The 27557-nt window shown below is 48.0% G+C and overlaps 1 protein-coding gene and 1 long non-coding RNA gene across 3 annotated transcripts in view; one reads left to right on the plus strand and one right to left on the minus strand.

Moving 5' to 3' along the window:
- The window catches only part of CETN3 (centrin 3), a 79015-nt gene extending 60539 nt beyond the window's left edge, over positions 1-18476 (minus strand). The window contains exons 1-3 of one of the 2 annotated variants that reach the window (XM_063963996.1): positions 18225-18476; positions 1075-1210; positions 185-299 (exon numbers count right to left, since the gene is read on the minus strand). In XM_063963996.1, the coding sequence (XP_063820066.1) occupies positions 185-299; positions 1075-1210; positions 18225-18244 (271 nt within the window). In that variant the 5' untranslated portion in view covers positions 18245-18476. The remainder of the gene's footprint in view (positions 1-184; positions 300-1074; positions 1211-18224) is intronic. The other variant, XM_063963997.1, reaches the window with a different exon arrangement.
- Positions 18467-27557, plus strand: part of LOC135060648 (uncharacterized) — a 90862-nt gene continuing 81771 nt past the window's right edge. The window contains exon 1 of the long non-coding RNA XR_010247046.1: positions 18467-18624. This is a non-coding gene — a long non-coding RNA (uncharacterized LOC135060648). The remainder of the gene's footprint in view (positions 18625-27557) is intronic.

Raw genomic sequence — 27557 nt, forward strand, 5'->3', positions numbered from 1 at the left:
ATCACTGCTATAACAGACAAATACATTTCTCTTATGTTTGAAGTCCTGGACTGTTGCTAGCCAAGTTCTAATAAACTTGTATGTTGGTTTGTATGGACAACTTCACTTTCTCGCTCTCCAAGACTTGATAAATCTCCCCCAAAATGTGTTAAAATAGCCAATAGCATAAGATCGGAGCACTTACCAACTTCATTAAAGTGATCAAAACTAATTTTCCCTGTTGCTTCACTGTCATAATCTTTTAGGATTTTTAGAACATCTGCTTTCTTTATGTCAAACCCCAAAGCTCTCATGGCCACCTGCAAAAAGAAACATCCAACATATCCACAGGTAAAAGACCAAAATACAACTTGTATTTTTAAGCTAAGTTTTGTATAAGACAGTATTTTAAGCTTAAGAGGACCTTTAATTACTTTTGCATAACAATACAATATACGAGCACAGGAAATAAAGCACAAAACAAGATAGAATGTAATGTTTGCGAGCCTTGCTTGTCTCTGACAAGCCAAGCTCATTCCGTAAAAAATCTCATATCAAAGTCACTGACAGTAGTCCAACAGACAGTAATACAAGTATAGGTTCAGGTTTTGTTAGAATGCTTTGAACTTCACTCACAATATTGTTAACTTTAGGTGGTGTTATCCTTTTAAGGGAGGTATCCAATTAGGAGCAGTAAATTCCCATGGCTAATGGATTCGCCAGGGGCCGTACAAGTAGCCCCAATAACTGCCACTTATCAGGGATTATACTTTGCACGCCTTTTGCTTACGTGAAGCAAGGTAAACCAGCATTCAATGATCCTGTACCTAACAAGGGGACACAAAAGCTCAGTGTCGAAGGTGGCGGTTTGGAGGCAGGGGTACTGCAGCAAACTGGTAACATGGATCATGCTATGAGTAGAGAATAAGGGGAAGGCGGCACTGATCGTAATGACTTAATCTACAACATGTATTTGCTGAAGCTTGTACCCAATATTCAGTATCTTTTCTGCAGCTGTAAGTGGATGTTAGAAGGTTTTTGTTGTGACAGATTGATAATTTAGGTTATAGACAGAAAAACAAGAGTGCAATTTACCTTTAACTCATGGTAATCTATGGCTTTGTCTTTGTCTGTATCAAACAGATCAAATGCATCTTTAATTTCTTGCTTCTGTTCCTCGGTCAGCTCTCTTCTCTTCTTCTTTTTTGTTTTGTCAACTGTTAAATCTGGTCTACAAGAAACAAGGGCAAACAGCATAGATAATGGTGAACCAAGGGCACAGGTCCGAATACTAGTATGAATCAAGCTTAACATACAAACTTCAAATGGAGCGAGAGTCACAATTCAATGGAATAAAGCACAGGTTCTCAAACTCGGTCCTCAGGACCCCACACAGTGCATGTTTTGCAGGTCTCCTCACAGAATTGCAAGTGAAATAATTAGCTCCACCTGTGGACCTTTTAAAATGTGTCAGTGAGTAATTAATACACCTGTGCACTTGCTGGGTTACCTGCAAAACATGCACTGTGTGGGGTCCTGAGGACCGAGTTTGAGAACCACTGAAATAAAGAATAAGTATTAAAGATACTGGGGAATCTCACTAGCTACCATCTATTATAGAATTATATATTACATGAACAGATATTCCATAATAAGTCACATTATTTATAAAGCCACTTTGGTTAGAACATGAGTTTTGTTTAAGCTGGCATTATAAAGAGGGAGCCCCGTTATACAGGATACATATTGAAATGGTGGATAACTGTACATCACCATTGCTGTCTGTTAACAATAGATGCTCCAAAGTTTTAAACATTACAAATATAAGTTGAGAATTTCAATAAAACAAAAACAAAAAAATTAAAAAAATAAAACCCTGATACTTCCCTAGCGAATAGATGAGCTCACTTGTTTTTTTATTCTTAAGCAACCATATTCATATACAGTTTTTATGGTACACACTATGGTTCATTGCTTTTGTTTTTATTGCACATACTATCACCGGCGGGACATTCGACCGAAGATTTCTTGAGCAAGTAAAGTCAGTGGCCTATATTTGTTAACATATTTCACTGGGTGAACAAACTCACCAAATTATCTTTTTGACACTTTAAGGCAATCAATTGCACTCCACTAGTTCTAAAGTTCTAATAAATAAATAAATATATATATATATATATATATATATATATATATATATATATATATATATATATATATATATATATATATTGATAATTGGCGCTTATTGTCACCAATTCCTCTATATATTGATAATGTCGATTATCTTTACAGGAATAAAAGCTATACCTTAAACACACCGTCAATACACTTTAAACCTTTAGCCGCTGCGGCCGCTATACTTAGTTCACACTCTACGCACCTTTTACACTATTTGCGGTCAGAGTCCCGTACAGTGTACGGACTTTGCGTACACACGCCGCGCTGACGGTACAAAGTACTCTCAGCGCGTACACACCCAGAGATACACTTTAAACCTTCTAAAGCAATGCTATGCAATAACAGTACACTTTAAACCTTAGCAGGGCAATGAGGACACAACACCAATTGTGATTAACCGCTGGGTTCCGACACCACAGTGGATTATTTCTGAAAGGGGGTTTACAATACAAATTATACACTACAATACAGACAATATATACAACAGAATAATGGCTACAGTCAATGTACATACGTGAGAATATTCGCGTGCGCTTCCTGGTCCAGTCCTCCGTAATCAAATAGATAACGTTGTGAGTCTTGTGACTGGCCGCTCTGCAGCAGGCTTTATTTATACAAGTCTTCCAAAAGCAATACAATGGATACTGTAATCCCTTTGTCCATTGGACACAGGGATGCACCTTTACAGTACAGGAGAGGTCATAGGTTGATTTGAAAAGGTAGGCTATGTCTTTCTCAACTGTTCTTGTGGGTGATCTCCTCTGGGTTCCCGCCGCATACATAATATACAGTAAATACAGTTTATATCTATATTCTGCTTCTGCACATAACTATCCGCAGGAACATGCGATCTTCCGCAGACCAACACCGGAATGTTTCCCTTAAAATACCCTACAGCTGGATACCAAATACCACCTTATAACATTAGTCTGTCCCCTCTTATCCTGTAAAGGTGAATCCCTTTGTTCTGCAACCATTTAAACAGCTATAACTTTCTGATATGGTGCAAGGAGACTATGTGTACATTGTGCACTATTTGGATTAAATATGTAACGTGTTCCGATGGCCCTCCATGCGTACACAAACTCTGCCATAAATACCCATACCACGCGCCGATGCGCAGGACCGCGAGAGCGACCATACGCAAAGTGCGTACATGTGCACGCACTGCAGAACAAGTGCACGCGCAGTGGGCATGTGTGTGCAGTTTATACGTGCTGTGTGTTCTTCAATATTTTTGACTTTGACAATATATATATATATATATATATATATATATAACCATCGGTCATCTGAGTAACCTTCAGGTTACTATGTATTACCATCTCGGACTCACATCTGAGGCCAGTATATCTGCGTTGCCAGACACAGACACTTACCTTGGCACACCTACAGAACAGAGAAGACACTCATCCGCATTGAGGAACGGACCCGGTCGCTGCCCCCTCCCCACCGCCAAACGCTCTCAGACTGTCAATCAGGCTGGGGCTTTGGGGACACTGGATGCGAGGATGCAGGACCAGTTCTGCACAGTTGCAGAATAGGTCCTGCACATGCGTAGGGTCCCCACCATCGGACTTCCCTTAGATGGCCATCACCGCTAAGATTACATTCTTGTGCCTATTGTCATTTCCACCACAGTGCGGTGCAGCATATCATGAAGTGCTATAACCTTGCTACGTGGATAGTAAATCACAAGAACAAAGAGTGACCAGATAGACATGCTGTAGAGACCGAGCTTGGTGTGATAATTCACTGGCAAGACAGCCGACAAGGATGATAAAGGAGGGAGAGAGAAAGTGACGCATATGCAGCGTGTGTGAGGCTGTAATATTAAGGATCATCACTGTCCTGGAAAGGAGACCAACATTCCTCCCAAAGTCAGACTTAGAAACAAAAATAAGAATTTACTTACCGATAATTCTATTTCTCATAGTCCGTAGTGGATGCTGGGGACTCCGAAAGGACCATGGGGAATAGCGGCTCCGCAGGAGACTGGGCACAAAAGTAAAAAGCTTTAGGACTACCTGGTGTGCACTGGCTCCTCCCCCTATGACCCTCCTCCAAGCCTCAGTTAGGATACTGTGCCAGGACGAGCGTACACAATAAGGAAGGATTTTGAATCCCGGGTAAGACTCATACCAGCCACACCAATCACACCGTACAACTTGTGATCTGAACCCAGTTAACAGCATGATAACAGAAGGAGCCTCTGAAAAGATGGCTCACAACAACAATAACCCGATTTTTGTAACAATAACTATGTACAAGTAATGCAGACAATCCGCACTTGGGATGGGCGCCCAGCATCCACTACGGACTATGAGAAATAGAATTATCGGTAAGTAAATTCTTATTTTCTCTAACGTCCTAGTGGATGCTGGGGACTCCGAAAGGACCATGGGGATTATACCAAAGCTCCCAAACGGGCGGGAGAGTGCGGATGACTCTGCAGCACCGAATGAGAGAACTCCAGGTCCTCCTCAGCCAGGGTATCAAATTTGTAGAATTTAGCAAACGTGTTTGCCCCTGACCAAGTAGCTGCTCTGCAAAGTTGTAAAGCCGAGACCCCTCGGGCAGCCGCCCAAGATGAGCCCACTTTCCGTGTGGAATGGGCTTTTACAGATTTTGGCTGTGGCAGGCCTGCCACAGAATGTGCAAGCTGAATTGTACTACAAATCCAACGAGCAATCGTCTGCTTAGAAGCAGGAGCACCCAGCTTGTTGGGTGCATACAGGATAAACAGCGAATCAGATTTTCTGACTCCAGCCGTCCTGGAAACATATATTTTCAGGGCCCTGACTACATCCAGCAACTTGGAATCCTCCAAGTCCCTAGTAGCCGCAGGCACCACAATAGGCTGGTTTAAGTGAAAAGCTGAAACCACCTTAGGGAGAAATTGAGGACGAGTCCTCAATTCTGCCCTGTCCGTATGAAAAATTAGGTAAGGGCTTTTATAGGATAAAGCCGCCAATTCTGAGACACGCCTGGCTGAAGCCAGGGCTAACAGCATTACCACTTTCCATGTGAGATATTTTAAGTCCACAGTGGTGAGTGGTTCAAACCAATGTGATTTTAGGAATCCCAAAACTACATTGAGATCCCAAGGTGCCACTGGAGGCACAAAAGGAGGCTGTATATGCAGTACTCCCTTGACAAACGTCTGAACTTCAGGAACAGAAGCCAGTTCTTTTTGGAAGAATATTGACAGGGCCGAAATTTGAACCTTAATGGACCCCAATTTGAGGCCCATAGACAGTCCTGTTTGCAGGAAATGCAGGAAACGACCCAGTTGAAATTCCTCTGTAGGGGCCTTCCTGGCCTCGCACCACGCAACATATTTACGCCAAATACGGTGATAATGTTGTACGGTTACATCCTTCCTGGCTTTGATCAGGGTAGGGATGACTTCATCCGGAATGCCTTTTTCCTTCAGGATCCGGCGTTCAACCGCCATGCCGTCAAACGCAGCCGCGGTAAGTCTTGGAACAGACATGGTCCCTGCTGGAGCAGGTCCTTTCTTAGAGGTAGAGGCCACGGGTCTTCCGTGAGCATCTCTTGAATTTCCGGGTACCAAGTCCTTCTTGGCCAATCCGGAGCCACGAGTATAGTCTTTACTCCTCTCCTTCTTATGATTCTCAGTACTTTTGGTATGAGAGGAAGAGGAGGGAACACATACACTGACTGGTACACCCACGGTGTTACCAGAGCGTCCACAGCTATTGCCTGAGGGTCCCTTGACCCAATATCTGTCCAGTTTTTTGTTGAGGCGGGACGCCATCATGTCCACCTTTGGTTTTTCCCAACGGTTCACAATCATGTGGAAGACTTCTGGGTGAAGTCCCCACTCCCCCGGGTGAAGATCGTGTCTGCTGAGGAAGTCTGCTTCCCAGTTGTCCACTCCCGGAATGAACACTGCTGACAGTGCTATCACATGATTCTCCGCCCAGCGAAGAATCCTTGCCACTTCCATCATTGCCCTCCTGCTTCTTGTGCCGCCCTGTCTGTTTACGTGGGCGACTGCCGTGATGTTGTCCGACTGGATCAACACCGGCTGACCCTGAAGCAGAGGTTGAAGTGACGTTTCCATGCTTGACCACAAGCCCTGGAAATTTCTTCCCTGTGTGACTGCTCCCCAGCCTCTCAGGCTGGCATCCGTGGTCACCAGGACCCAATCCTGAATGCCGAATCTGCGGCCTTCTAGGAGATGAGCACTCTGTAACCACCACAGGAGAGACACCCTTGTCCTTGGAGACAGGGTTATCCGCTGATGCATTTGAAGATGCGATCCGGACAATTTGTCCAGCAGATCCCACTGAAAAGTTCTTGCGTGGAATCTGCCGAATGGAATCGCTTCGTAAGAAGCCACCATCTTTTCCAAGACCCTTGTGCATTGATGTACTGACACTTGGCCTGGTCTTAGGAGGTTCCTGACTAGGTCGGATAACTCCTTGGCCTTCTCCTCCGGGAGAAACACCTTTTTCTGTACTGTGTTCAGAATCATCCCTAGGAACTGCAGACGTGTCGTCGGAATCAGCTGCGATTTTGGAATATTTAGAATCCATCCGTGCTGTCGTAGTACTACTTGAGATAGTGCTACTCCGACCTCTAACTGTTCTCTGGACCTTGCCCTTATCAGGAGATCGTCCAAGTAAGGGATAATTAAGACGCCTTTTCTTCGAAGAAGAATCATCATTTCGGCCATTACCTTGGTAAAGACCCGGGGTGCCGTGGACAATCCAAACGGCAGCGTCTGAAACTGATAGTGACAGTTCTGTACCACAAACCTGAGGTACCCTTGGTGAGAAGGGCAAATTGGGACATGGAGGTAAGCATCCTTGATGTCCAGAGACACCATATAGTCCCCTTCTTCCAGGTTCGCTATCACTGCTCTGAGTGACTCCATCTTGAACTTGAACCTTTTTATGTAAGTGTTCAAGGATTTCAGATTTAAAATGGGTCTCACCGAGCCGTCCGGCTTCGGTACCACAAACAGCGTGGAATAATACCCCTTTCCCTGTTGTAGGAGGGGTACCTTGATTATCACCTGCTGGGAATACAGCTTGTGAATGGCTTCCAATACCGCCTCCCTGTCGGGGGGAGACGTTGGTAAAAGCAGACTTCAGGAACCGGCGAGGGGGAGATGTCTCGAATTCCAATTTGTACCCCTGAGATACTACCTGCAGGATCCAGGGGTCCACTTGCGAGTGAGCCCACTGCGCGCTGAAATTCTTGAGACGGGCCCCCACCGTGCCTGAGTCCGCTTGTAAGGCCCCAGCGTCATGCTGAGGACTTGGCAGAAGCGGGGGAGGGCTTCTGTTCGTGGGAAGAGGCTGTCTGCTGCAGTCTTTTTCCCCTTCCTCTGCCCCGGGGCAGATATGAGTGGCCTTTTGCCCGCTTGCCCTTATGGGGACGAAAGGACTGAGCCTGAAAAGACGGTATCTTTTTCTGCTGCGAGGTGACTTGGGGTAAAAAGGTGGATTTTCCAGCCGTTGCCGTGGCCACCAGGTCCGATAGACCGACCCCAAATAACTCCTCCCCTTTATACGGCAATACTTCCATTTGCCGTTTGGAATCCGCATCCCCTGACCACTGTCGCGTCCATAATCCTCTTCTGGCAGAAATGGACATCGCACTTACTCTTGATGCCAGAGTGCAAATATCCCTCTGTGCATCTCGCATATATAGAAATGCATCCTTTAAATGCTCTATAGTCAATAATATATTGTCCCTGTCCAGGGTATCAATATTTTCAGTCAGGGAATCCGACCAAGCCACCCCAGCACTGCACATCCAGGCTGAGGCGATTGCTGGTCGCAGTATAATACCAGTATGTGTGTATATACTTTTAAGGATATTTTCCAGCTTTCTATCAGCTGGTTCCTTGAGGGCGGCCGTATCAGGGGACGGTAACGCCACTTGTTTTGATAAGCGTGTGAGCGCCTTATCTACGCTAGGGGGTGTTTCCCAACGCGCCCTAACCTCTGGCGGGAAAGGGTATAATGCCAATAACTTTTTAGAAATTAGCAGTTTTTTATCGGGGGAAACCCACGCTTCATCACACACCTCATTTAATTCATCTGATTCGGGAAAAACTACGGGTAGTTTTTTCACACCCCACATAATACCCTTTTTTGTGGTACTTGTAGTATCAGAAATGTTCAAAACCTCCTTCATTGCCGTGATCATGTAACGTGTGGCCCTACTGGAAAATACGTTTGTTTCCTCACCGTCGACACTGGAGTCAGTGTCCGTGTCTGTGTCTGTATCGACCTGAGGTAACGGGCGCTTTAGAGCCCCTGACGGTGTTTGAGACGCCTGTACAGGTATTAACTGATTTGCCGGCTGTCTCATGTCGTCAACAGTCTTTTGTAAAGTGCTGACACTATCACGTAATTCTTTCCATAAGACCATCCAGTCAGGTGTCGACTCCCTAGGGGGTGACATCACTAACACAGGCAATTGCTCCGCCTCCACACCATTTTCCTCCTCATACATGTCGACACAACGTACCGACACACAGCACACACACAGGGAATGCTCTGATAGAGGACAGGACCCCACTAGCCCTTTGGGGAGACAGAGGGAGAGTTTGCCAGCACACACCAGAGCGCTATATATATACAGGGATAACCTTATATAAGTGTTTTTCCCTAATATAGCTGCTGTATATATTTATATGCCAATTTTGTGCCCCCCCCTCTCTTGTTTTACCCTGTTTCTGTAGTGCAGGACTGCAGGGGAGAGTCAGGGAGCCTTCCTCCAACGGAGCTGTGAGGAAAAAATGGCGCCAGTGTGCTGAGGAGATAGGCTCCGCCCCTTTTTCGGCGGCCTTTCTCCCGCTTTTTTTATGTAAAAATAGGCAGGGGTTAAATACATCCATATAGCCCAGGAGCTATATGTGATGTATTTTTTGCCAAAAAGGTGTTTTTATTGCGTCTAAGGGCGCCCCCCCAGCGCCCTGCACCCTCAGTGACCGGAGTGTGAAGTGTGCTGAGAGCAATGGCGCACAGCTGCGGTGCTGTGCGCTACCTTAGTGAAGACAGGACGTCTTCTGCCGCCGATTTTCCGGACCTCTTCAGTCTTCTGGCTCTGTAAGGGGGACGGCGGCGCGGCTCCGGGACCCATCCATGGCTGGGCCTGTGATCGTCCCTCTGGAGCTAATGTCCAGTAGCCTAAGAAGCCCAATCCACTCTGCACGCAGGTGAGTTCGCTTCTTCTCCCCTTAGTCCCTCGATGCAGTGAGCCTGTTGCCAGCAGGTCTCACTGAAAATAAAAAAACCTATTTAAACTTTTACTCTAAGCAGCTCAGGAGAGCCACCTAGATTGCACCCTTCTCGTTCGGGCACAAAGTCTTAACTGAGGCTTGGAGGAGGGTCATAGGGGGAGGAGCCAGTGCACACCAGGTAGTCCTAAAGCTTTTTACTTTTGTGCCCAGTCTCCTGCGGAGCCGCTATTCCCCATGGTCCTTTCGGAGTCCCCAGCATCCACTAGGACGTTAGAGAAATAAATTTTAAAAGATACACCCTGTGTATTTCTGTATGTATGTATGTATGTATGTATGTAAATCCCTCTTTCCTACCCAGGGTGTCACTCTCTGCTTTGGTGCTTTATATAATAAGATTAGATAGATTTATACACACTAGTTTATTGGATCCAGGTGTCACCTCAGCAATCCCCATGCCCTACTCAGCCTCATGACACCCTCTACCCCCTTTATTCTGTTCTGGCCCGGTGCAGGTATGCATTCTGGCCTGGGAACAGCAATGCTGGATGACTGGCACTGCGGCTTCCATGGACAGATCCGTTCCTCCCTTCAGGTACTCACTACAGACCAATGCAGAGGAATGAAGGTAATGGCACACTGTAGAGGACAAGTATTAGGCAACGGCATGTCCTATACATTTCAATTTGTATAACCGCTACATAGCATTTGTCTCCCTTACTGCCAGGGCACCAGTAGACAAAGACACAGCACAGATAGATTACGGTAAATGCAGGTGTGGTGAAGTGGAACTTTTTAGTTAAATGTCACATTTGCAATGGGTGTGGGCTGGCTACATTAACGTAAATGTGGATGTAGCAGGGCCAGATTACCAATGGGGCGGATGGTTCTGCATCCCCAGTCCCCCCATCAATATATGCCCACAGGATTGCTAAACTGCAGGAGACAGAAAAATGTACTTTCCTGTCTCCAACAGCACAGCAATTAGCTGCTTCAAGCTCCGCCCACTAAAACCCTCCTGGCACCTTGATTGGACGTGGATGCTGTCGATCAGCCAGGGGGGTGACCATCGCATTTGTGACAAATACAAATGACAGAGCAGTGGAAGGCTTCACAAGCCATCCCTACACCACATAGCATTTCCGCACCTTCCGCAAGCAGTGTATCCCGGATGAAGGATGGGAGGGGCGCCAGCTGATAGGGAGCTGCGGATGGGAGGTTATTTCAAATAAATGGTGATGATTATCCTCACCCTATAGCAGCCCTGCGGGCCACAGGCTTCACAGCACAGCTCTGGGCTCACACAGTGTGTTGAAACAACACACTGACCACTGTGTGCATAGTATGCCCGCCACCCACTCTACCTGTGCTGTGATGCTCTTCAGCAGGAGGAGGGTATGCTGACCTCATCTACTCTCCTTCTCCACATGTCTGCAGCGTTTATGGACACTCCTCCTGTTCTATCTGCACATGGTTAGGGTAAGTTTTTCTGCAGCTTCCTTACTCTTTTCAATTTTACCCCTTTGTGTCTGCCCCTATACCCTTTTCCAGCCTATGACAGCCTCTTTGCCATTTTCCAGCCTATGCCAGGCCCTCTGCCATTCTCCTGCCTTTGCTTGCACCTCTTAATTACCTAATTATACCACCCCCCCTGCCCTTTTCCTACACATGCCAGCCTCTCTGCTCTTTTCCTGTCTGTGCCAACCTCTCTGTCCAACCTGGACTCTGCCATCATTTCTCCTGTTCTGTCTGAACCAGTCATTATGATTTTATCCCGTCTGCCCTAGCCTCTATGCCATTCCCATTCGACACCAGCCTCTCTGCCCTTTGCTATCTGTGCCTACCACTCTATCCTTCTTCTATCTACTCAAACCTCTGCTGATCCTTGTTTGTGCTGGCCGTAGTGCTCTTTTTGAGTGTGTGCCAGCTTTTCTGTTCTTCTCTTGGCCATTCTTAATGCTGTTCTAATATCTGTGCCATCTGTTCTGCTCTACTCATAACTGTCCTGCCGTTCTGCCATCCCCTTGTCTTTGCTACCCTCTCTGCCCTCCCCATCTGCGTCAGCCTCTTTGATTTACCCATTATATCTACTCCACAGTCATCTTCTCCCATTTGCCCCACCACACATTTTTCTCCTGTGCCCCTCATAATTCTTCTCCTGACCTGCACCACCTTCTTCCTCCTCTTCTTCCCAACTTACCTTTTTCTTTCTCTTATGCTGAAGTCAAAGGGTATCCTGCTAGTGGCAGAACAGAGCAACAATCATGTCCAACGCTACATTACTGATCTTGAAACCCTAAGCACAATCTTATGATTGTAATAGTTTTTATTGAGCAACTGAAGAAAGTAAAAAGTATATTTTTAAACAAAGGGGTCAATCCATTTAATTGGTTCCTGTGAAATTTGAGTGAGTAAGTGTGGCTACAGTTCACCCTCGTAGTTGCTCCAGATTTGCTGATTTATGTTTGAAGGAAAACAATGCACTTTTTGTTTCGTAAATTATAATTAAAAAATTACTTATTTTTTTCCCCATCAATGGCAGAGCAGGCTGCAGTGTTTTTTTTTTTACCTGTCCAGCGCAGGGACATGGAGCTTAGCTCAGCTCCATTGTCATGCCACTAATCCCAGACCCTCTGATTAACAGGTGACCCTAACAGCAGGCCATTAGGGTCATTGAGGGCCTTAGAGAGGAAAGAGCTTATATAAGTCCTTAGAGAGAGGAAGGAGCTATGGGGGGTGGGGGAGAGACTGAGGTTCATTAAACTAGTATGTACAATATATATGTAAGGGAGATCTAGGTGGTTGAAGGTAGGTGCTAGCCACCCCCGATGACGTACTACGCAGATCACACACCCACAACACTGGTCTCGTCCTCCACATAAATTAGGTGCTGGTCACATCCCCAGGTGTTTGATGGTTTTCCGCTCCAGGCTCATGTAGAATTTAATCTGGCACTGGGATGTAGGGGTCTCCTGAGGTGCATAAGGGGTATGTGGAGGAGTCTGATAATATAAAAGGGCATGTAGAGGACAAGGCACATACAGTAAAGGAGAATGGTGGGGATGTCTACGGAGCATTTAAGGGGCATGTGGAGAGGTAAACAACAATGGGACCCAGAAAAAGTGAGCTAGGACCCCAGATTTTTCTTAATTGGTTCTTGGGACCCACATAATTATAGATTTGGTGCGATCACTGCCATTGTCAGTGATGCTAGTTCCAGAATTACAGACATCTACAAACTGCCAGCTCGTCTGTTATTTGCCATATGTACTCATCACACACCATCTGATGAGGAAAACACAATTACCCAATAACTACACCAAAACAATATCCACAGCCAAAGATGTAAAAGTGTAGAAGAAAGGAAAGAGGCGCATGTGGACGCACAAGCCACATACAGGGCTAGATGCATCATCGCTCGGAGAGTGAAAAAATGGAGAAAGAAAAAGTGGCAGCCAATCAGGTACTAACTGTCATGTCACAGGCTGTGTTTGAAAATTGGCAGTTAGGAGCTGATTGGCTGGTCATTTATCACTCTCCATTGTATCACTTTCCAAGCGATGATGCATCTGGCCCACAGACAGAAAACCAGCACTCTGTAGAGGAGATAAATGGGTTAATAAATGGCTGCGTCTTGTGCCACAGGTGCACCTGTGTCTTTAAGATAATGCCGCTACAAAGCCATCCCTGGGGGAGATCAGTGCGTCTGAATGTACAAGGAGTAAGATGCCCACTGTCAGCATCTGGGGACGTAGAAGATGCAACATGGATCCTATGAATAACTGTAAACATTTTTAAATATTATTTCTTTGCTTTCATCAATGCCCCTAAACCCATCTCAGCAGCGGTGTATCTAGGCAGGGCCAGATTAACAATGGGGCGGATGGAGCTACAGCTCCAGGCCTCCACATAAAAATAGGCCCATCATCATGGCAGTTTGATCACTAGCCAACAGCTGGCTACAGGGTCGACTAAGAATCATAATTTAGATTGCATTGCTATTGTTTTTACAAAATTATTATTAATTTTTTTTATATTTTTACATATTTAGTGAGACATTGGAGCTGATAGTGTAGGGAATGTACACACCCACATGGATCTCACCACACCCACACAGCAATGATCACACCTCCCCAGTTTCTCACAATAGGCCCTTGAATATTTTCAGCTCCAGGCCCATGTGGCCCTTAATCTGGCCCTGTATCTAGGGGTCCGAGCACCCCTGGCAAAGTATGGGAATGGCGCCCCCTCACAGGAAGGCTGGTATTTGTAGTTCCATTACAGATGGAACACAAATTCTATAGCATATGTAAACCAGAGGAAGACTGACCCATGACATAATGACGATATCGGAATTCCGAAAAGGGCCTGGACAATGACGCCGGAATCCCGACCATCAGGATCCTGATCGCCGAAACAGCAGGGCGGGTTACTACTACAGTGGGGATGGTGGGAGGTTAGGTTTAGGCAAACCCCGGGGGACTTAGGGTGTGGACAGGGGGGAATGGGAGGGGGGGGGGGGGGGGGTTTGTTACGGTTAGGCACCACCAGGGGGCAGGGGTAGGGTTTAGGCACCACCCGGGGTGGGGGGGGTGGGGTCAGGGTTTTGCTGAAGCGGGTGGGGGGTTTAGGATTAGGCACCTAAAAGTTAGGGTTAGGGTAGGGGGGAGGGTTACAGTACTTATCAGCACTTGTCGGGATGCCGCTGTCGGTCTCCTGACTGCCGACAGCCGGCATTTTATACCCAACCCATTATGACTTCTCTGTATGGGGATACAGCTATGGAAAGCTCCACAATGCAAATGCTGGAAATGTACAATGCATATCTGCAGGTCTGTGGCTTACACCAGTGTCTTTCCACAAAGCCTCTGATAGTGTTGGCAGACTTGGAAGATTGGAAGAAGCTGGCATTGATCCCAAGTCTTTCAGTTGCAGAAAATGCTCAGTAAATGGACAGCATGTAGTCATGGGGCACCGCTGGCACTGCCCGTCTGGCTGCTGGGGGGCAGTGTGCTATCTCTGTGGTGCCTTCTCAGTGCCCTCAGCTGCTGGGGATGGATAGCTGCTGACAGCAGGGAATATCCCAGGGGAAGAGGCAGAGCAGGTGGGCTGCAGGCAGGGAGCTCCGGAGTGCATCCGTAGCAGCAGGCTGGTCACAGGTTCCGGGAGAGAGGTGGAAGTATGGCCCTTCTGCACAGATCCTCATCAGGCTCTGCTGCATGGAGAGCGAGGAGCCCTAGAGCCAGGCGCAGGCACACTTCCTGTCCGGCTCCGCACTGCACTACAATCAAGAACTCTAAATAAACTACAGTTTCTAGCAGCCCTTGCTGCCTTGAGCTCCCCGCAGCAAGGGCTGCTGGGAGCTGTAGTTTATTTAGAGTTTATACAGTGTAGTGCGGCGGAGCGGTGCCGGATACCAGCGCCAGTAAAGTGGTTGCTGCTGCTGCTGCCCTGCCGCTTGTTGCCGGGCGTCATTGTGAGTGCTGCACTGCCAAGGGGGACACAGGTCCTGTCACTACAAGGTGAATCTACCCCGTGGCCGTGGGTGACACCGCCGGGAGGCGGCCCTCTTCGGCTAGCGCCCCTGGCGAGCGCCATCCTGGCCAATGGGTAGATAGGCCTCTGCATTTCAGGGGTTTAGGGTGTGCCTGGACCAGCGTTGGTGCTCCAGGTGTTTTCATACTACAAATCCCAGCATAATCTGGCAGCTATCAGCTGATAGTTTCAGAATACATGTAGAGTCACAGGCTGCCCAGACCTGGTACAGAATCAGCCTTTGTGCCCTCACTATAATCTCCATCATGCATTTATGATAATAACAATGTATAACTGTGTTTCAAATGTTCATTCAAGAATAAACAAATAAACAGAACACATTCAGATCTATGCCAATTACCCAGAATACGAGGACTTGTGTACAGGGGGCTAATAATAATAATGGGAAAAATAGGATTTTAATTACCTACCGGTAAATCCTTTTCTCGTAGTCCATAAGGGATATTGGGGGAATCTAGTACCATGGGTTATAGACGGGATCCAAAGGAGCCGGTGCACTTTAAATTTCTTCATCTGGGTGTGCTGGCTCCTTCCCTCTATGCCCCCTCCCACGGGCAGTTATAGGTAAAATAGTGCCTGAAGGAGAAAGGACATACTTGAGAGAAGGAACATATGAGTGGTGAGATTACACACCAATAACATCAACGACCAGCAACGGCTGGCAACAAAACAGCAACAGCTGAACAGGGAACCATAGAAGATAACCTGAAGAAAAGTCAACGCACTGAGGCAGGCGCCCAATATCCCTTGTGGACTATGAGAAAAAGGATTTACCGGTAGGTAATTAAAATCCTATTTTCTCTAGCATCCATAAAGGATATTGGGGGAATCTAGTACGATGGGGATGTCCCAAAGCTTCCAGAACGGGCGGGAATGTCCGGAGACTTCTGCAGCACCGCCTGCCCAAACTGGGTTTGGTCAGGGTATCAAACCTGTAGAACTTCACAAAGGTGTTCTTTCCCGACCAGGTAGCAGCTCGGCATAGTTGCACGTCCGAGACTCCACAGGCAGCCGCCCAGGAAGACCCCACTGATCTCGTAGAGTGAGCCTTCAGAGACTGTGGAACAGGTAAGCTGCCGACACATAGGCCTGCTGGATAGTAAGCCTAAGCCAATGAGTAATGGACTGTTTCAAAGCAGGGCAACCCTTTTTCTGCGCATCATATAGCACGAACAAGGAATCAGTCCTTCTGATCCGAGCCATTCTCTTGGCATAGATCTTCAAGGCTCGCACAGCATCCAATGCCTCCAGAGGAGCTGAAGTTCCGAAACTGGACGGAACCACAATAGGTTGATTCAAGTGGAACGCAGAGACGACCTTCGGAAGGAACTGCTGCCTAGTCTTGAGCTCCACTCTGTCCTTGTAAAAGACAAAGTAGGGACTTTTACACGATAAGGCCCCCATTTCTGAGACACGCCTAGCAGAAGCCCGGACCAATAACATCACCGTCTTCCACGTGAGGTACTTGTCTACAACCGTCAGCAGAGGTTCAAACCAGGAGGACTGTAGAAATTCCAACACTACATTCAAATCCAAGGGTGCCGAGAGTAAGGTAGGTAACCCACGTCTGAGTGGTCCTGAGTTAGAGAGTGGAGGCTGTGGAACATCTGTCCTTGCAGCCAGGTCTGCAATAGCCTGCTGCAGTTGTGTCTTTTGAGTTTTAGCAGTGAGCCGAGATGACATATCTGACATCATGGTTTTTATGGCACCTAACCAGGAAGGCTCTTGACCCTCCCCCCCCAGTCCCCTCATTGTGCTGTGAGGACTGACTACATTGTTCACATGATATTGAACCAGACATAGAGGGAGAGAAACTGGCGTGACACACTGCACAATTGGTGTTTTACCATGTTTAAAGTAAACAACACTCTTACACAAAGACAAGTAATACAATAGCAAGCCTGTCCTTACTGTATGTGAGAGGGAGACAGAGAGAAGGGACTAGCAAAACAAGCTAGACAGCCCTAGTGAGGCTGTAAGCTGATATATAATGGTGAAACGCTGGTATTTTTGTCCTTTTCAGGACACAGATTGCGTACAATAGCAGCTCTCCCCCTTTACTACACACTTGTACCAGTTTTCCAGTGTAGCCCGAGTGTCTGGAGGAGCTGTGTGTGCCTGCTGCTGCAGCTGTAAGCAGAGGAAGGCGCCAAAACGCTGCTGGTCCCGCTGATGAAGCTCCGCCCCCTGTAATGGCGCCGGAGCTTCCGTAATCTTTATACTGGCAAAAGTCCCCTTATGAGTATAAAACATCACACAAGTGCTAGTTTTACTCACCACTGATGTCACCTTCAGGCTAATGTTAGGGGTGTGCGGCGTGCTGCGATTGTAACTGCCAAGGTGCAGTGCCCCGCTGTACAACAACCTCTCAGGATGGTGGTCCTGCAGCGGGGAAGCGACTCTGACACTCGCAAGGCCGGTGACCCCCCCAACTCCCATGGTGCAGGTATGCTGTTGACAAAACAGCATACCAAAAATAATGAAGATTTACAATAAACTGAAGAAAACTCTCTGGAGCTTCAGAGTGCGCATCCTCTCCTGAGGGCACTTTTTTCTAAACTGCCTGTGGAAGGGGGCATAAAGGGGAGGAGCCAGCACACCCAGTTGAAGAAATTTAAAGTGCTGCGGCTCCTTTGGACCCCGTGTATACCCCATCGAACTAGATTCCTCCAATATCCCTTATGGATGCTAGAGAAATAAGAAGATAGCGTATCCTAGTATTGCAGCCCCATGTATACAACCTGGTATCCGGTCTTTAGGTCGACACGCATTAGGTGTACATGGTCACTAGGTTGACAAAAGTTTTTCTAGTTATTTTCATTTTTTTAACTTTTTCATACTTTACGATCCACGTGGACTACAATTGGGAATAATAACTTGCCCAAAGCTTGCTTACCATGGGAGGGGATAAGGTGCAGTAATTGGGATTCCCAGTCACTTTATAAAGTAAACCACACCAATTAAAAAAAAAACAACTAATGTCAACCTTTTTGCCATGTCAAGCTAGTCACTGTCGACCTAATGATTGACGACCCTATGATCCACACCCATACAACCTGGTCGTGTCGCTGCCCCACGTATATAGACTGGCCACTCTAAGGGGGAGAGTTATAAGCTTGGAGTGAGATAAAGTGGCTGCCATGCTACATACGGTGGTCAAAAAATGACCTGGAGCTGATTAGCTGGTACAGTATGTTATCCCTCTCCGTGATTTGCTCAATATTCCCTTAATATCTGTCCCGTGTATACAGCCGACCACCCTCACTGCCCCGAGCGGTCTCACCTCACAGCAGGCAGATTCATGTTGCGTCGCCTCTACCTGGTGTCACAGCGGAGACTCCCCCGGATCACACTCAGGCCTATAGCCCGCACACTACACGGGATCTCAGTAAGTGATTGGCGGAGGTCTCGTCACTTCCCCTTAGCAACCAGAACGGCTTGGGAGCAACGCTGTTTTGTGATTGGCTGTTAGTCTACCTGCCGCATTGTGATTGGCTGGATAACCGGCTATCTCATAACGTTGCTGATTTAAGATACATGCATAGTGTAGTGATTACATAGTGACGCGGGGAGGGCGGAGTGTCACATGCTGCCAGGCATAGCCCCACCCCGTGCGTCACTGGCACCGCCTCCGGGGCACAGACCCACCGTGCCTCCTCCCCAGCCTGGGTACACTACACACGGTAGTATGTTCCCTCCCGCCGCTAGGAAGCGGGAAATAACGGACTGACTGTAGCTGTTACCGGCATGGTGCCACCCTCGCCATGCCAGTATGCTGTACAGCATGGGTCTTCAACCTGGGGCCCTCCATCTGCTGCGGAACTACACATCTCAGCATGCCCTGCCTCAGTTTTATCATGCCTTAATAGCAAAATTGTGGCAGGGCATGATGGGATGTGTAGTTCCGCAGCAGCTGGAGGGCCCCAGGTTGAAGACCCATGCTGTACATTTACTTGCTAAACCCTGCTGCATTGCTCTCTTCCCTGGGATATTTATTACCATATACCTGTGCCAAGACTATGGCGTGTTACCTGCCCGCTGGCATCGCATCCTGTGACGCTAGTAAACACCATAATTACATACCCTCCAACTGTATTTTTTTTATGATCTGTACCGATTTTTGGCTCTCCAAACTTCTATTGAGAGTATAGGAAAGGGGATCCTGTCTGACAGATGGCCAGCGGGGGTGGGGGGTGGCGACAAGCGCAACAAAGCCCCTTGCAGGCTTGTTGCGCTTGCCACAGGTTATATTCCCACTCTATGGGAATAGTCCCTGTTGCTCGGCATGCCAACCGGCGGGCTAATCAGTGTTCAAGGTGGCAGCGCTGGTATTGTGACCGCCGGTCACATAATCGCAATTCTTTTGGACCATACCCTCCAACTGTACCTTTTTTTACAGTCTGTATCGATTTTTGGCACTCCAAACTTCCATTGAAAGTATAGGAAATGGGACGTGGTCACGCCCCCTTTACATGTGGCCACGCCCCATTTTCGCATTTGTACCGGTTTTTGGGGGTCATTCCGAGTTGTTCGCTCGCAAGCTGCTTTTAGCAGCTTTGCACACGCTAAGCCTCCGCCTACTGGGAGTGAATCTTAGCATATTAAAATTGCGAATGAAAAATTAGCAGAATTGCGAATAGACACTTCTTAGCAGTTTCTGAGCAGCTCCAGACTTACTCGGCATCTGCGATCAGTTCAGTGCTTGTCGTTCCTGGTTTGACGTCACAAACACTCCCAGCGTTCGCCCAGACACTCCTCCGTTTCTCCAGCCACTCCCGCGTTTTTCCCAGAAACGGTAGCGTTTTTTCGCACACACCCATAAAACGGCCAGTTTCCGCCCAGAAACACCCACTTCCTGTCAATCACATTACGATCACCAGAACGAAGAAAAAACCTCGTAATGCCGTGAGTAAAATTCCTAACTGCATAGCAAATTTACTTGGCGCAGTCGCACTGCGGACATTGCGCATGCGCATTAGCGACTATTCGCTCCGTTGCGACAAAAAAATAACGAGCGAACAACTCGGAATGACCCCCTTTATGTGTAAAATGTTGGAGGGTATGTTGGACTTGAGGAGTCTGCACACTGCAAGCGTCTGGTTGTTTATTTATTGTTCCTCTCCCTGATGTTAGGTCGAGACCGTACATACCTCAGTCCTTTTCTAGGTCACTAAGCTATACAATAGTGACAATGCGATATAAATTCATACAGTAGTTATTGTGTGATGCCAGAACGTACAGACAGACTAAATGTCACTTTTTTTTTTGTCTCGATGGTCCATAAACAGTCCCTAGAAGTATAATTCTCAACAACAAAAAATGTCTATGTACAGACACAACCCTTACAGTTTTATTATATGTATAGATTTTTATTGTAGGGTCTCCCTATTTATCTTTGGCTATGTAAGGCTTTGTGTGAACCCAATTTCCACTGTTGTTATGTTATTTATCACTGTTACAGTGTTTCAGTGATAACCTCATTTAAGGACAAAACGATGAAAAAATCGGAGTAAGTCTGTGAAAAGCACAAACATTATCCGATTGGTCTGATTCTGCATATGCTACAGCAGTGTTTTTCAACCACTGTGCCGTGGCACACTAGTGTGCCCTGAGCAGTCTCCAGCTGTGCCGCCATAGAAGCACAGCCAGGACCGTCAGTGTTTTACAACCACTGTGCCGTGGCACACTAGTGTGCCCTGAGCAGTCTCCAGCTGTGCCGCCATAGAAGCACAGCCAGGACCGTCAGTGTTTTGCCGCTACTGAGGCCCTGGAACGATCAATACTGGTGGGTTTAGTGGTTGCAGAGCCAGTTCTAATTTTGGGCCCAGGCAGTGTTCGGCTCTTCTGGCTTTCTCAGATGTGGCTCAGGCATTACCAATGGAGAAGCTGCGACATGACATCCTAGGACACGCAACTGCACCATGCATGACCATTAGATTTGAATGTGCCTTGGCAATATTTAAATCTTGTTCAGTGTGCCGCGGGTTGTGAAAGGTTGAAAATCTCTGTGCAACAGTGTCATCATGTGATAAAAACGCCAAAACACGTCCATTGGTGGAGGGGCTGCTGAAGGGTCCCGGCAGGGGCCCCAGTTTGCTACCCCTACCGGGTATGCCTGTGCTGTAGCCAGTGGCAGTGGCGCCATCATCCCGGTGATCTCTTTGGGAAGATGGCACTGCACATAGATAGCAAAGACTCTGGCACTACTCCTGATTGGCTGCTGGTCCGCAAGTTCTGAATGGCTCACGAACTGGCGCCTGATATTAGATACCCGCGCCACCGCCAGAGACCGGACTGAGGAGCAGGAGAGGCGTGTACTTTGCTCTCCTGCCCTCGCTGCAAGCAAGGTGGTCGAGCCGCAAAAAGACCCCTGCCCGACCTTTGCCCGCGGTCCCCAAAAAGTTGCGGTAGGGGCCATGGGTTTGACACCCCTGCTAGAGTATCAGAATTTGTTTCACGGCACCCCTAGACCAAAGTTTCTCAGAAATTCAGAAAAAGATATAAAATGAAGTAAATTGTGTTTATAATATGTCATCTTCAGGTTCAGTTATGTGGTGAGGGACTGGATTTGCCAATTAAATTCAGTATAAATAATTTGAATTGCTCGTGGACCAACAAACTATGGCACCACTGCTAGGCCCCCCTTACGCCTTCCCCCTTGCCAAGGCACCCTAGGGTGTCACGGCCCCTAGTTTGGAAACTACTGCCATAAAATAACCTTTTTTTTTACTACATGTAATACACCTTAGATCTCAGTTCCTATAAAGTTTTAAATCCTTGTATACAGTAAACTACACATATTTGAAAATCCTACATCGGACACAAGTAATCATTCAGATGCGTTGGGTATTTAAGGACAAATTTAAGGACAAAACGATGAAAAAATCGGAGTAAGTCTGTGAAAAGCACAAACATTATCCGATTGGTCTGATTCTGCATATGCTACAGCAGTGTTTTACAACCACTGTGCCGTGGCACACTAGTGTGCCCTGAGCAGTCTCCAGCTGTGCCGCCATAGAAGCACAGCCAGGACCGTCAGTGTTTTGCCGCTACTGAGGCCCTGGAACGATCAATACTGGTGGGTTTAGTGGTTGCAGAGCCAGTTCTAATTTTGGGCCCAGGCAGTGTTCGGCTCTTCTGGCTTTCTCAGATGTGACCGTCAGCCAGGAACCTGGTAGTCAGCATACCGACGTCGGGATCCCGGCCGCCAGAATGCCGACAGGGGGGAAGCGAACCAAAGCCCCTTACTGCGGGCTCAGTGGCTTGCTGTGTTCGCCACAGGTTCTATTCCCACTCTATGGGTGTTATGGACACCAACTAGTGGGAATAGTCCTCGTCCCCTGCTGGCATTCTGGTGGCCGGGATCACGGTGGCGGTATGCTGACTGCCGGGATGGTGACTACATCCCATTTAGATGACTGTGGGAGTTTTATCATTATTATCCTATTTGTATGTAAAAAGTGTTGAAAGGGGAGAGCGCTACTGCGCAGATTCCATACTGTTCATTCAGGGAAGCTGCATTCCCTTTACCAAGATGGCTGCTAACCTAAATACTGCACATAAGTGCGGCGCCATCTTGTCAATGTCTTAGAGCATCACAGTGGGAGACAGTAGTTTTTCACTTAACTCCTCAGAGACCTGAGATTATCAGAGATCCACAACGCTTTCAGTGATCCTGTACTGCTACCTGTTGCATACACTCATCAGCTGGGGAGCCGAATGCAGGGGCGGATTGGGACACCAGGACGCCGGTCCAGATCCTGGTTGGCTGGTCCGGTTGTCTCCTCAGCGGCGGCCCATCCTCCCTTCGCCAGGCCACTGCCACTATCGGAGCTCAGCTCCGGTCCGGCAGCGTTAAGTGAGATCTTCTGCGCATGGGCATCCCAAGCCTACAGACTGCCCCCCTCTCACTGCCAGCATCAAAATGTTTTAACAGTGCAAGTGTTTACGATGCGTGCGGGATCATGAGCGGTGCGACTGGGGAGGTTTGAGAGACAGCGCAGCGGCAACAGATAGTTTGATGAATTGCTCCAGTATGCAGCAATTCATCCAGCTATCTGCTGCGGGTGCTGAATCAGCATGCAGCCAGCCAGGGATGTGGGGGCGTGGTGTGGGTGGAACGGGAGCCGACGGGGGCAGGCTCCAACAGTGATGGACTGAACTGCTGCTGTCCCTTCTCTTACTCTTAGTGCTGCAGCCCAACAGAAAAGTGATTGTGGTGTTGATTTAATCAGTACCCAGCCTCAACTCTGTTCTGAGCTCCTCTACTGATCTCAATTTCAGCCTGAGCAACGATGCCCTGTCCTAGCTTATCACTGTAGCTGTCTCTTCATTCCCCCAGGTCCCAGTATGTGTCAGCATGTCCAGCTCACACCACCCACCCCAGGTACAGTGTTCCATTTTACGTGTGCAACCATGTCCACCACCACCCCAATATAACGTGCGTGTGTGTCCTCTTATACCGTCCCAGTGTGTGTGTAACCATGTCCACCCCCACCCCCCAATATAACGTGTGTGTGTATTCCAGGGGCGGATTGGGATGCCGGGACACCATGACAGTTCCTGGTTGGCTGGTCACTTTGTCCTATAATACACAGGAGAAAAAAATAAACTCTCGTGTTTGGGGGGGCATTCATTGAAAAAATCTTTATCACATAAAATATAAGTTTCTCATACGTCCTAGAGGATGCTGGGGTCCACTTCAGTACCATGGGGTATAGACGGTTCCGCAGGAGCCATGAGCACTTTAAGACTTTTCAAAGGGTGTGAACTGGCTCCTCCCTCTATGCCCCTCCTCCAGACCTCAGTTTTAGAAATGTGCCCAGGCAGACTGGATGCACTCCAGGGGAGCTCTACTGAGTTTCGCTGAAAAGACTTATGTTAGGTTTTTTATTTTCAGGGAGGACTGCTGGCTTCCTGCTTCGTGGGACTGAGGGGGCAGATGTAGGAACCAACTTCCTGAAGAGTTTCATGCCTCTGCTTCTGGCTGACAGGACACCATTAGCTCCTGAAGGGAACTGAACGCTAGCTGTGCCTAGATGATCACTCCCACAGCACGCCGTCACCCCCCTCACAGAGCCAGAAGTCAGCAGACAGCTGAGTGTTAGAAGAGAGATCTTCAATCAAGGTGACGGCTAAAGGTACCACGTGGCTGGCGGGAGCACAGCACGCCATGTTTCTCTATCGTCCTAGTGGATGCTGGGGTTCCTGAAAGGACCATGGGGGATAGCGGCTCCGCAGGAGACAGGGCACAAAAAGTAAAGCTTTATGATCAGGTGGTGTGTACTGGCTCCTCCCCCTATGACCCTCCTCCAAGCCTCAGTTAGATTTTTGTGCCCGGCCGAGAAGGGTGCAATCTAGGTGGCTCTCCTAAAGAGCTGCTTAGAAAAGTTTAGCTTAGGTTTTTTATTTTACAGTGAGTCCTGCTGGCAACAGGATCACTGCAACGAGGGACTTAGGGGAGAAGAAGTGAACTCACCTGCGTGCAGGATGGATTGGCTTCTTTGGCTACTGGACATTAGCTCCAGAGGGACGATCACAGGTACAGCCTGGATGGTCACCGGAGCCTCGCCGCCGGCCCCCTTGCAGATGCTGAAAAGAGAAGAAGGTCCAGAATCGGCGGCAGAAGACTCCTCAGTCTTCTTAAGGTAGCGCACAGCACTGCAGCTGTGCGCCATTGCTCTCAGCACACTTCACACGGCAGTCACTGAGGGTGCAGGGCGCTGGGGGGGGGCACCCTGGGAAGCAATGTAAACCTATTTTTTGGCATAAAATACATAACATATAGCCTCCGGGGGCTATATGGAGATATTTAACCCCTGCCAGAATCCGTTAAAGAGCGGGAGACGAGCCCGCCGAAAAAGGGGCGGGGCCTATCTCCTCAGCACACAGCGCCATTTTCCTCACACAGCTCCGCTGGTCAGGAAGGCTCCCAGGCTCTCCCCTGCACTGCACTACAGAAACAGGGTAAAACAAGAGAGGGGGGGCAAAATTGTGGCAAAATTATATATATTAAAGCAGCTATATAGGGAGCACTTATTATAAGGCTATCCCTGTCATATATAGCGCTTTTGGTGTGTGCTGGCAAACTCTCCCTCTGTCTCCCCAAAGGGCTAGTGGGGTCCTGTCTTCTTTAAGAGCATTCCCTGTGTGTCTGCTGTGTGTCGGTACGTGTGTGTCGACATGTATGAGGACGATATTGGTGTGGAGGCGGAGCAATTGCCAAATATGGGGATGTCACCCCCTAGGGAGTCGACACCAGAATGGATGGCTTTATTTATGGAATTACGGGATAGTGTCAACACGCTAAAGCAGTCGTTTGACGACATGAGACGGCCGGACAATCAATCAGCACCTGTCCAGGCGCCTCAAACACCGTCAGGGGCTGTAAAACGCCCGTTACCTCAGTCGGTCGACACGGACCCAGACACAGGCACTGATTCCAGTGGCGACGGTGACGAATCAACCGTATTTTCCAGTAGGGCCACACGTTATATGATTTTGGCAATGAAGGAGGCCAAATGAATATTGCTGATACTACAGGTACCACAAAACAGGGTATTATGTGGGGTGTGAAAAAACTACCTATAGTTTTTCCTGAATCAGATGAATTAAATGAGGTGTGTGATGAAGCGTGGGTTGCCCCCGATAAAAAACTGCTAATTTCAAAGAAGTTATTGGCTTTATACCCTTTCCCGCCAGAGGTTAGGGCGCGCTGGGAAACACCTCCTAGGGTGGACAAGGCGCTCACACGCTTATCAAAACAAGTGGCGTTACCCTCTCCTGAGACGGCCGCACTTAAAGATCCAGCAGATAGGAGGATGGAAAATATCCAAAAAAGTATATACACACATACAGGTGTTATACTACGACCAGCTATAGCGACAGCCTGGATGTGCAGTGCTGGGGTAGCTTGGTCAGAGTCCCTGATTGAAAATATTGATACCCTGGATAGGGACAATGTTTTACTGTCTTTAGAGCAAATAAAGGATGCGTTTCTTTATATGCGTGATGCACAGAGGGATATTTGCACACTGGCATCACGGGTAAGTGCTATGTCCATTTCGGCCAGAAGAAGTTTATGGACGCGACAGTGGTCAGGTGATGCGGACTCAAAACGGCATATGGAAGTTTTGCCGTATAAAGGGGAGGAGTTATTTGGTGTTGGTCTATCGGATTTGGTGGCCACGGCTACAGCCGGGAAATCCACCTTTTTACCTCAAGTCACTCCCCAACAGAAAAAGACACCGACTTTTCAGCCGCAGCCCTTTCGTTCCTTTAAAAACAAGAGAGCAAAGGGATATTCATATCTGCCACGAGGCAGAGGAAAGGGGAAGAGACTGCAACAGGCAGCTCCTTCCCAGGAACAGAAGCCCTCCCCCGCTTCTACAAAAGCCTCAGCATGACGCTGGGGCTTCTCAAGCGGACTCGGGGGCGGTGGGGGGTCGTCTCAAGAATTTCAGCGCGCAGTGGGCTCACTCGCAGGTGGATCCCTGGATCCTGCAGATAATATCTCAGGGTTACAGGTTGGAACTAGAGACGTCTCCACCTCGCCGTTTCCTGAAGTCTGCTTTACCAACGTCCCCCTCCGACAGGGTGACGGTCTTGGAAGCCATTCACAAGCTGTACTCTCAGCAGGTGATAGTCAAGGTACCCCTTTTACAACAAGGAAAGGGGTATTATTCCACTCTATTTGTGGTACCGAAGCCGGATGGCTCGGTAAGACCTATTCTAAATCTGAAATCCTTGAACCTGTACATAAAAAAGTTCAAGTTCAAGATGGAGTCACTCAGAGCGGTGATAGCGAACCTGGAAGAAGGGGACTTTATGGTATCCTTGGACATCAAGGATGCGTATCTCCACGTTCCAATTTACCCCTCACACCAGGGGTACCTCAGGTTCGTCGTACAGAACTGTCACTATCAGTTTCAGACGCTGCCGTTTGGATTGTCCACGGCACCTCGGGTCTTTACCAAGGTAATGGCCGAGATGATGATTCTTCTTCGAAGAAAAGGCGTATTAATTATCCCATACTTGGACGATCTCCTAATAAGGGCAAGGTCCAGAGAACAGCTAGAGATGGGACTAGCACTGTCTCAAGAAGTGCTAAAGCAGCACGGGTGGATTCTGAATATTCCAAAATCCCAGTTAATTCCGACAACACGTCTGCTGTTCTTAGGGATGATTCTGGACACGGTTCAGAAAAAGGTTTTTCTCCCGGAGGAAAAAGCCAAGGAGTTATCCGAACTTGTCAGGAACCTCCTAAAACCAGGAAAGGTGTCTGTACATCAATGCACAAGAGTCCTGGGAAAAATGGTGGCTTCTTACGAAGCAATTCCATTCGGCAGATTCCACGCAAGAGTTTTCCAGAGGGATCTGCTGGACAAATGGTCAGGGTCGCATCTTCAGATGCACCAGCGGATAACCCTGTCTCCAAGGACAAGGGTATCTCTTCTGTGGTGGTTGCAGAGTGCTCATCTATTGGAGGGCCGCAGATTCGGCATACAGGATTGGATCCTGGTGACCACGGACGCCAGCCTGAGAGGCTGGGGAGCAGTCACACAAGGAAGAAACTTCCAGGGCGTGTGGTCGAGCCTGGAAACGTCTCTTCACATAA

The sequence above is a fragment of the Pseudophryne corroboree genome, chromosome 1 (genome assembly GCF_028390025.1).
Source record: "Pseudophryne corroboree isolate aPseCor3 chromosome 1, aPseCor3.hap2, whole genome shotgun sequence".
In the NCBI taxonomy this organism is placed as follows: Eukaryota; Metazoa; Chordata; class Amphibia; order Anura; family Myobatrachidae; genus Pseudophryne; species Pseudophryne corroboree.